At 30.6% G+C, this 11,737-nt stretch overlaps 1 protein-coding gene across 1 annotated transcript; it reads right to left on the reverse strand.

Annotated features, from left to right (window-relative positions):
• Positions 1-3,494: 3,494 nt before the first annotated feature.
• LOC8284011 (WRKY transcription factor 28) lies at positions 3,495-5,378 on the reverse strand. The gene is made up of 3 exons (XM_002519687.4): positions 4,751-5,378; positions 4,486-4,629; positions 3,495-4,233 (listed from the first exon to the last, which is right to left on the reverse strand). Exons 1-3 carry the CDS (start codon positions 5,161-5,163, stop codon positions 3,858-3,860), a joined length of 933 nt encoding a protein of 310 aa, XP_002519733.1. The 5' UTR covers positions 5,164-5,378; the 3' UTR covers positions 3,495-3,857.
• Between the last annotated feature and the right edge of the window lie 6,359 nt (positions 5,379-11,737).

The following is an 11,737-nucleotide window of genomic DNA, read 5'->3' on the forward strand; positions in this document are numbered from 1 at the left end:
AAGTTCTAATCCTAATGACGATTCTATATGACCATAGTGCTTCAAATTATTAGTTTTAGAATCTAAACAAAATCGAGAGAAAATTAGAAATATATTAAGATAAAGAGTAAATAAATCAAAAAAGTTCTCTAAAACACATTTGCTGCAAAATATTAATTTCAGGCATTTTCAAAAAAGAAAAATCAAACTTAATATTTACTCGCATCAAGAATTTGTCCTATTAACATATTTTTAGCTATTTTTATGAATTTTTCAACAACCAAACTTCTAATTGATAACGTTAACCTAAACGAAAGACACAAAATTCTCTTTTGTATATCAAATTAAACCAGCGAATTCTATGACTGTGGGAATGAATCTAATTTTGATTCATTTCATTTTTTTTTTAGCTTTATTATAGAGTAATTATGTATCATATCTAAAATAGAAAGCCAGTTCAATTTGATCACATGTTTTTTAAAAGGAAACATGATTAGCAATTTTCCATGGTGAGAATGAATTACTCCTTCCATCGAGTATAGTCAAAAGAATATACATGTACTTCTTCATTACAAAACAAAAGTAATCAATAGTTTCCTTTCACAGTCCCTGTCGTGGAAATTGCTGAAACCCAATTTAGTGCTAAAAAAGAACTCGACAAGAATTTTGATGAACAACTGGCTCATGTGGTAGTGTTTTTGACTTGCAAAATTACAAATATATGAATGTTAAATTAACAGTTTTCTGGGGGAGGCATGTTAGCACAATCTATATGCACGAGATTCATGCTATATTGGGTCCATTCAACGAGCCAACGTTAACTTTGTCATGAGTCACGACTTTGTAATCTACATCAGCTCCAAAATATAAGCCCTGCCTAGCTCTCTCTCTCTCTCTCTCTCTCTCTATCTATATATATATATATATATATATATATATATATATATATACACACACTTGTGTTAAACATTTTATACCATATGACTCTAAAATTAGAAAAAAGAAAGTATTATTATATATTAACTAAATTGCATTAAAACTCAAATCTTTTTTATTATTAAGGGGTTAAATGATTTATAAAACTGTGAAGAGTCGAATTAATACCACAAAAGTTTAGACGCACAACGCATTACATGGATCCAAAATTAAGGGAGGTTTGTGTATAATTTTCTTATCCTCGAAATGATGTACTGTGAGATGACAAGGGATTGCTTAGAACAGACCATGTTTTCCATTTTCATTTCATGTTCTACATTTCTAGCTAGCTCAAGGATTATTGCATACTTGCGGAATTAAAGAAAATATATGAGAGGGCAAGAATTTATTCAAACTGGAATATGATGATGCCTTACGATTACTAATTCAGTACATGGAGAGGCATGCATCCCACCATCAGCTACCAAATTTGAGTCAGCTAATGTATTATTAACATCTATATATACACTTAATTCACAAGCAATTAGTATACAGTGTAAGGAGATCTACTCTTGACATTGAAATGTGAACTCTTCCTATTTCCTTCTTTGACTCGACTTTTCTTTAAAAAAACTATGGTTTTTTGGAGTTCCTTTATCAAAGACAGATAAGAATTTTCAAGCAAAACGCAATACAGATGCATGGTTCTCTTCTTTTTACATCTATCCATTAATTAGGTCCAGGCATCTAAGTTTTAATTGATTCCCAGCTAAGAAATATTAATCACAATAGATTATGTTCAAGAATCTGGTAGACTATATTAACTTATTGCATTTATCGAATAATCAAATAATGATCTTGTTCACTAATAAAATGGGGGATATAGAGAAACAAAATCTATGGATTGGGTTGATTTCTTAAAGAATAGTATTGTCAAAGTCATAGCAAGTACTAGATAGCTAACCCAGATGTGAAAAAGAAATGTGTGTTTGGCAATTGCTTGATGCTTAGGACAAATATCTAGCTTTGCTCTTTTCCTATCATTTATAGTTTGTTAGGTAATTTGACACTGACTTAATACATAGATTACTTTGTTAGAATATTAATTTGCAGCCTACATACTAAACTTGCCTCTTTCCCACTTATAAAACACAATTCATGAAAATCATAAGTTGGGTCGATGTGTATATCATTTAAATTATTCTAAACATAATTTTTAAAAAGAAAAAAACAATTAGAAGAAAACATTTAGATCCTTTGATGGCAACTGTCAATTGCTTAGATATGTTTTCATATGAAATGCTAACACATGCATGCTAATAAACAAATATTACCTTAATTAATCCCACGATCAACACAAAACATTATCTCATCTTCTTGACTGTATTTGGACCGGTGAGTCACTTGATGTTCAATTTAATTAATATGACTAAAACTGAAATTTTAGATCCATCTTCTTTTTAATATACAACTAAAATTAAAATTACATTAAAGATGATGAGACCTCATTAAATAAATGATTATGCATATGAAAATCAATTTTTGTTTTAAACTCAAAAAATTATTATATACTTCCGATCCATCACATTATTAAAAAATTTATATAATAAAATAATAAAATTAAATATTATTATTTTATTGATAGAGTGTTTTGATATCGTAATAGACGAGGACCGTGGAATAACTTATCAAGGAATACATGTTGAAGAGGAAAACTAAGAAATGAATGAACCAATAGATTTATACAAATTTCTACAAAAATTGTAATTAAAGGGAGGATTAGGCCAGCACCCATCATGATACCATTTTTTCCATTGGTCAAGAAGTTGCTTATCATGATTTGAGGGTGGGGACCAGGAAGGAAGAAACCCTATTCTTGTCCGTACACACGTCGACATGCATTCTAGCCTTATTTTTTATTCTTAGAAAAATAAATAAAAATAAAAATAATTTCAGACAAGATAATATTGTTGAAAATTATATTCTTGGGACTTTTTATAAGAACTTTTGGCCTTATTTTATTTTATTTTTTTTTTTTTAAAAAAACTATTTCAGCTCAAAGACTAAGCAAATATTCAACTGTCCCACAAGATGAGGCAGTCAATATTTTCTGCATTTTCATTATCTATAATTGAAGAGAGGGCATAAGTTCTGCATCTAGAATTCATTCAACACTAATTCCAAGCTTACCCATCTGTAATTCTTTGTTTCTTTTCACTTACAGTTGAATTGATTTTGGAGTAATTACTCTTGCATTATATGCGGGCTAAGCTATTGGTTTGGATAATTTGACTCAGTTATAAGTTTTTCCTAATTATAAATTAATAAATCTAAAACATTATTATTGTCAGAAAAAGGTGATCCAATTTTGTGGCTATTGCCTTACATTTTCTGAAAAAAAAAAAAAAGAATTTGCAGTGAGTGATTTTTTAATTAGGCCGAACCTGCAACAGGTAAGAAAAAAACTATCCTGAATTACTATATTCCAAGGCCAAGGTTTCTGGATCGATTGAGATGGTTTTAGATCTAATAAATATGAGAGATAAATTCCTCCAGTATTCATAAGCAAAGAATATGAAAATCCCCTAAAGGATCTCGCATTTCATAAGTACAATATATTAGATTATATATATATATAAACACAAAGTTCCAATGATGGGATTGCATTTGCAGTACAAGCACATGCAACCCTCCTAAATAAGGCATGCTAGGTTTTTGAAAAACTGCTGGTGGTCGACCTCATCTTCTTGGGTTCAAAAAAACAATTAATTCTCATTGGATATGATATCTCAATAGGAAATCACTTATAATCTAAAGAACTAAAAGATGTTCCTCTTCTGAATAGAATCTGAGCTGGGTACTAAAGATCAAGAAGAGAAGTGTATTATATAAAACCTAGCTTAAAAGTGAGGAAAATGTGATGACGAAACACATATATACAATGAGATAAAGCTAAAGGGTTCTCATGGCTCTTGTTTAAAGAACATCGAAGGAACTATGTCTTGTAAAAGTCCATAATCAGGAACCTGATGATGATACTGATGGAGATGGTGTTGGTGATTAACACTCTGTTGATAAATAGAGCCCGTACCGGCTTGGTTGCTCAGATGAGGCAATTGAACCAAAATTTCCTGAGGAAAAGTAGGCCTTGTTACCATTGGATTAGCTGGTGTAAGCATAGAATGAGAGAACATAGCAGCTGCATTTCCTCTAAGAGTTGCAGGTATTGGATGGTTATGTTGCCCTTCATATGTTGTAATGACAATCGATGGATCTTGAAATGACCTCTCTACTCTTTTCTTGACAGTGCATTTTTGAGTTGTGCACCTGTAGTAGCTCCTGCAATGGCAACCAAATGTTTATCATGACCCCTTATGTTAGCATAAAAAGAACAAGAGACAAAACATGTTAAGAAGTATAAACTTATAAGCGAATTCTAAATTAATGAATATGTTATAATCTACTTTTGGCGATAGATATTTATTAATTGTTCGCAACGGCAAGTTTTTAAGAGAGTTCACATTTTTCTTCACTATACTCTATAGGTATATGCTTTAGGTGCAAGAAAAGAATAGAGGTTTCATTTCATACCTTGGATAAGGACTATTCTTAACAGCTTTCTGTCCATATTTTCTCCATCTATAACCATCTTCTAGATGATCAACCTCACTCTTTGTCATGAAGGCAAATCTTGGCTCTCTTTGCCTTTTCTCTCCTTTCTTCTTTGTCTTTCCGCTGTTTATCATACAATCATATATAAAACATGCACCCATGATCTCAAGAATTGCCAAAAAAGAAAAAGAAGACTAATCAACCATGGATTAATTAATATCTAAGGAAAAAAGTACAAACTTACTCTTTCTTTGAGCATTCTCCATCTTCAGACCCTTTTGGTTGGTTTCCTTTCTTGGTTGCTGTTTTTCCCGAGTCTTCTTCACCGCCAGCTTCACTTGAAGAGAACGAAGCTGAAGAATTTGGGGTTACTGGATTTTCACTGTTTCCACCACCACTACCTAAATCGCCAATCTCTAAAGGCTTTGGATTGCCTTCCATAGATGAAATTACTTCAGAAGACGAAGGTGACATGCCAAAAGCTTTTGAAAGAGAATTATAGTCCATGGATCCATGGAGACACTCAGTAAAGCTCAAAAAAGAAGAAGGATCAAGCCCTTGTGAAGACCCATAATTAGTTGATGAACCAAGAATGAATTGATGATCTTCATGGAAAGGAGCATGGTAGTAAAGGTCTCTGCTGTGGTCATCAGACATGGATGAAGAAGAAGAAGAAGGAGGTGATGATAATAAGAAAAATGGGGAATTGGAGTTTAGGTTTAGGTATTGGTTTCGAGTTAGACTTTCAGTTCATCTGTCCCTATGTATTTATATATGATCAGTAGCTTGTTTGAGTTTTGACACATACATAAAGGAAAGAAGGAGAAAGAGAGAAAGAGTCTTTTCGGACGAGAGTATAGCTAAGTTAACACCACTTTACAAAAAAGGTTGACAATTTAACTTCCAATTAAAAGAGCAAAAAGTGCCTTCTCATCCTGTGGAAACACCCCTTCCCTTTCCTTACCGCCCTTATCACATCAATTGTGACTATTTTTAGTCTCCCTTTCCCTCTCTTTAATTGTACTGATCAAACCGAACAGCCTACTCTTTTTTTAATTTAATTAAAATTCTAAATATACTATTATATTAAAATTCATAAAATAGTATTTCCCATCAATAAAAGTATTATCAAACACATTTTAAATTAATATTAAATATATGCACACTAAAAAATAAGTAAATTTTTATTTTTGTTGTGCTGATTAATTCTAAAGAATAGTTATTTAGTAAAATACAAAATCACTAGCATTCCCTCGTAATCTACTATGTCGCTATGTACAAATTTCTGCTTCAATAGTGCATATAGTCAAATTAAGTATTTAACTATAAAATATCAGAAGAATTGAATATTGTTAATAGCAGTCAAGTATACATTTTACTATGCACAAACAGCACTAGATTTATTTTTAATATGGAAAATTAATATAAACATCAATAGTTCTTTTACAAACAACACATATAAGAAGTGTCATCTACTGTAATAATTAAAAAAAAAAAAAACTAGAAAACTACTTGACCATAGTAGAAATATTAATGCTTTAAATAATAGTTTTGTCAAATTGAAGAACACACAAAAGTAAATTAATAGAACTTCAAAAATCTAAATCAAAATAATTCATTGCATGTCAACGTAAGGGAATTCATTTTGGAGAATAAAATGACCTTACTCTAATTTTTCTCTCAAAGAACTATATGTGCATACATTACCAATTTGCCAATATGTCATGAACTCTGCATAAAAAATATATTGGAGATTTTTATTTAAATTTGATATATCATAATAAAATTAAATAGTAATTTGCATATATAAATATTTAATATTTTAATATTAAATTATTATTATATATTTTATTATTTAAAATAAATAAATAAATTATTTTAATAAATTTTAATATTTTAATATTTTTAATATTTAAATGAGTGACAAATAAATCTAAAAGAAGAATAAGAATAAAAGTTAGTGTAAAACACGCACTAGAAGGGAGAGTGAAAGAGGAATAAGTCAGCGAAGACTAGGAGGAGTAACCGGTAATAGTCAGTCACGAGGTCCCTCTCTATCTTTTAAAAGAGTTAATTATGAGAGAGAGGGAGTTTTAGGTCAAAGATTCAAACTTTACTGATAAAGAGAGGGTATGGGAATATCAAGCGTACACGTGTCTTTTATTGGCACCGGCTTTTGACCGGAGCAGACATATGACTCCGGCACGTGGGAGACGATCTGCCGCTTTTTTTCTTTGTTTTGCTGATGGGGATCCCACGTCATCCTCTTCTTTTTCATGTGCTTTTCATTTTCATTTTTTGTTCTTTTGGTTTAAATTTCGTTATTAGTCCTTCAAATTATAATTTCGTCACTAAATTTAAGAATTTCACCATTTAAAAATTAATTAAAATTGGGTAATCTCAACTGAAAACCTACCAAATAGAATTATTAGTAATTTTTCGGCAAATAGAAACAAGTTTCAATATGTTTAATGCCTCCTTTAACTAAATTCTTCACCACTTTTCTTACTTTGGTCCTTCTAGTTGTATTCTTATTAATTTCTTCCCTGTAATCGATCAAAAGATAGAGATGACTGGCCGGTGTTATTTATTATATGATGGTATTATTATTAGTTTAGAGAAGAAAGTTTTCTCAAGATATATTACCATGTGCAATTTTACAACCATTTTTCAATAACTCTTTTGTCACATTCTGAAGTTCTATTTTTTCCAATTTTTAAAAAAGAATTAGAAACTTTAAGAATTTTATTTTTGCATTTATAGACTTAACCTAATAATAAACAGTACATGTACTTATGTAGATCTTAAGTTCGACCTTATTCCCTTATTTATATAGAAAGAATTCTTTTTTTTTATTTTTCAAAATTAGAGTAGCACATGTTTAGTTGTGTTTTGTGACTGTAATATATGAGATAAATATATAGCTATAAATAGACTTGCATATAAAATTGCAATCGTGTACAATATATAAGAATATTTTCTCTAAAATGGTACCCTAATAATCAAAATTAGCATTACATGTAAATGTATGTAGTGACGCAATGCATATGAAATGAACTTAACTAATGAATTATTATGTGATAGATGGTGTTAATTTAGAGAGATATTACAGTGTGCATTATATATATAATGCGATCAAATTTGGTAGTGATTAACATTGCTCTTAAATAATTTAAAAGAAAAAGATAAAGGGGCATTTGGTGGATGTGATAAAGGTCATTAGTTCTTGTGGAATCCTTGTCAATCACTCTTTTCATTAAAACAAATGTTGCATAAATTCTTCCTTTCTATTTTTATGGTTGGTGAATTCGTTCAATTTTAGGTGTAATGAAATTATTGTTGACATGGTCATAGATAGCCCACTAATATATATTGTACGTGGCTTTTGTACCCTACAGGTTAGCAGTTTCTTTTTGCTGCCTGCCCCCAGTTTAAGCACATTTCACACTCCTTTTCCCTCGGTTTAATTTGGCACCTACCAATTTGCTATCAACAACATCTTTGCATTGCCTTCTTCAATTTTTCTTTTTTCTCTTAATACAAACGACAAATCGCTTACATAATGTTGAAAATTTAAAATTACCTTTGCCACCATCGAACAAAATCAATAACAATTTAACAATTACTCTCGAGCTATCGAATTATGAGTAAATAAACCGAACTAAAAGTATAGAAATTAGTTCTTGCAATTAACGTTCTCCCTGTGGAAACTTAGCTTAAGCATAAATCCCCCATCTTCAATGATTATGATGTAAGGTATCAAATTTTAAATCGATGGTGAAGTTTGATACATGCATCATTGGGAAAATATTCAATACGGCAAAGGAAGATACAAGAGAACACTTTTTATAGTTAAATCTAAGGTAAATTCCTGAGAGTTTCAATTTTTTTTTTCTAGTAATATTACATACCCATCTTAATTTACAAAATATGTCACATCATATGAATAAAAATATATTTAATAATTTTCTTTGTAGAGTCATGTAATTAGACAATATGAGAGAGTGATGTATGAGACAATAAGAGGGAGTTCCAAAGAAAATCTCGTCTTTTACGTGAACAAGAGAACTTCCGGCTCCTTTTGAATTGAAACATATACTAACCTAAAAACTATATTCAACATTAATTATCTCACGTGCCTGAAATCTAAATTTAATATGACTAATACTAAACTCACTTGTTATCTATATTTTCTTAATGGTATTTTAATTATTAAAAAAAAAAGTTACAACTTTTTTCATTTATTTTTATGTTAGTTTAAAACTTAACAGAAAATAATTATTAGTTTCCAATTTGAATTATATATATAAAAGTAGCAAAAGGAAAAGAGAAAAAGGGATTCATATAAGAGAACCCTTAAATCATTTGGTACATAAATTGCATTATTCAATTGTTCAACCCTAAAGGGCTGATATATGTAATTGTCAAAGTTCTCACCCGTATGAGTTTATTCAACATCAGAGCCAAACTACCATATAATAATTAGTTTTTGATTTATGTATCTATTTATAAACCAAATTATTATATATTGTATGAATATGAAATGATGTAAAGTAATCATAAAAAAATAGAAAATTGGTACTCAAATTTCTCTAAAATTTCTAAAAGCCTATGTAGCTATATGCCTTACCGTGATTTATGGCTAAGTAACAGCTATTATCATAAATGTTTTGACATGCTATAATATATTGCTACTGTGTCATAGCCCACAAAGAAAGACTCGAAAATACTTGATTAAGCAGCGATTAATTGAAAACATAAAATTTTAAGAACATACCTCGCTTCTAATAGGTAAAATCTTTGTCTAATTACCCAATTAAACGATAATGTCTATTTTGTTAGAAAAAGAAAGATAATCTTTTGACCCGTTTTTGTCTTTGTAAGTATTGTTCGTAGACATAATATGGTTGCATTTTATCTGCTTCTCGTGTGACATCTACCTACCTTTAGCATGTTAGTTGTTTCGGTAACAAGTGAGGTTCTTTTTAATTTTTTTATTTATTTATTGAAGGACTAATAAGCTATGTATTACACAATAGAGTAGTTTTTCTTTAAACTCGCCATAAAAGTTAAAACTCACTTAATGCATAATTCGAACTCAATACCTTTTATTCCTAAAACCAAACACTCTTACCATTTGAGTTAGATCTGAAACTGTTGCTTTTTCTTTTTTTTCCCTTCTTCTTTAGTATTTTATTGGAACTATCAAACTTTTCAGAAGTAGATAACAAAAAAAGGAAAAAAGAAAAAATGGGTTTAAGAGTTTGCATTTGCATGAAAGATAGCCAACAAATTTGATACAATAAAGACAAGAATTACAAATGATCCTTTAAGCTTTCAAAGAGGTCCAATGACAAGATTCAAGTCCAAAAGTATGCAAGAAGGTTTGTTGGGCTTAATTAAAGACATTTGGAGTATTCAAACACAACAAGGCTCGGTCCAAGATTTAGGATTGCAAAAAGGATCCAAAATCATCAATTTAGTGCAATAAGTTTGGGCTGAACTCATAGGTCCAATAAGATTCATTTGAAGCCTTTTTTTATTTTCATTTTATTAGGTTTTTCTTAAGTTATGGTGTGATTAGTTGTCTTTTAGAGTTACAAAATAGATGCACGTAATTAGTCATAATTTGGAGTTACAAAATGGATGCACATAATTAGTTGTCATTTGGGAGTTACAAAAATGAGTGACATCAATGTAAAAACAGCCACTTTTAATAAGTTTTAAGGGGAATTAAAGGAAAAAACGTGGGGAAGCTCAAAAGACATCCATTTAGGTTTCTTTGTCTTATTTTGGCTATAAATATCAAAGCCAAATCCATTTGTAAAGATAGAATTTTGAATGATAATCTTTGTTTGCTCTTTGTGAGTGTTTTTGCTTAAGTTCTTGCATGAACTTTGAACTTATCAAACTATTTTTAGTTTGTGGCGTTCTCTAACCAAAATCTTGTGTTTGATTCATAACTTATCAAATCATACTTGGTTTGTGGCGTTTGAAGTTGAATTCAAGTGCTAGTTTCATTGTTGGAACTAGTTTTTTCCTAACTTCACTTGAGGAGATCCTTGGGTTTTGGAATCATCTTGATTGAAGGGTGTTTTCTTGCATTCCATATGTATCGTAACTCATTAGTTATTGGGGTGTATGGTTGCTAAGATAATGATTTCCTATCATTTGGTATCAGAGCTTGCTTCAAGTTGAGGTTTGCTTATCTTTGTGTTTTGTGTGTTATTAAAGTTTCTCATCTTTTTTATTTTTTTTGTGCCAAATTCTTCTTGTTTCAATATTTTCCCTCTAAGTACTCATTCTTTTCAAAGTTTACACCTTTGTGCGCATAAAGTAAAACTTCGTTGTCCCTTGCTAAAAGAAAATTGTGTTGTTCATAATTTCTTTTCACTTGTGTTATTATCATTAAAAAAAAAAAGAATCACAAGATCAAAAAAAAAAAAAGAAAAGAGAAAGTTTGGGCGGCATAGAAATCCTATTCTATTATTTTATTTTATTGCTTTCTTGTGTCTAGCTACTTTAAATTTGGCCTGACCTAACAAAATCTAGACCAACCTTTTTTTTCTTCTTTTCACTCCATTGAATTGCCATAATCTGATTTGGTTTGTTTAGGTGATTAGTTCATCTAAGAACCTAAAGCAAAAGCAAGAGAGGTAAAAGGCAATAGTGGTGAGACTAGCATTGAGAAAAGCTAAAACTTTGAGTGAAACACAAGCGGTGTGACATTTTAATTGAGAGACACACGCGAGCGAGTGTTTTTGTGAGGCTATACTAACTTGTTTTTCAGGTTTTTCGCGCAATGTCAAAAGAACAAGTTTCAAGTAGTATTGGAGCATCCATTGAGCAAACTTTGCAAGCAATGCAAAAAGAGTTTGAAAGAATGTATAGGCGAATGGATGATGTTGTTGAAAGTGTGAGAAGGCAAGGTGAAACTATTACAAGAATTCAAAACGAGCTTAGAAGAGAAAGACAACTAGCCTTTGAACAAGAGGATTATGATGCCGAAGATGATTTGGAGGATGACCAAGCAACCACTTTTGGTGGAGATGACCATCCTAGGAGACACAATAGGAGATCAAGGCAAGATGGTGTAGATCGCAACCTAGGCAGCATCAAAATGAAAATTCCTTCCTTTCAAGGAAAGAATGATCCTGATGTCTACTTGGAATGGGAGCAAAAGGTGGAGATGATCTTCGAATGCCATAACTATTCGGAGGAGAAAAAGGTA

Source organism: Ricinus communis, chromosome 5, assembly GCF_019578655.1.
Source record: "Ricinus communis isolate WT05 ecotype wild-type chromosome 5, ASM1957865v1, whole genome shotgun sequence".
Taxonomy (NCBI): domain Eukaryota; kingdom Viridiplantae; phylum Streptophyta; class Magnoliopsida; order Malpighiales; family Euphorbiaceae; genus Ricinus; species Ricinus communis.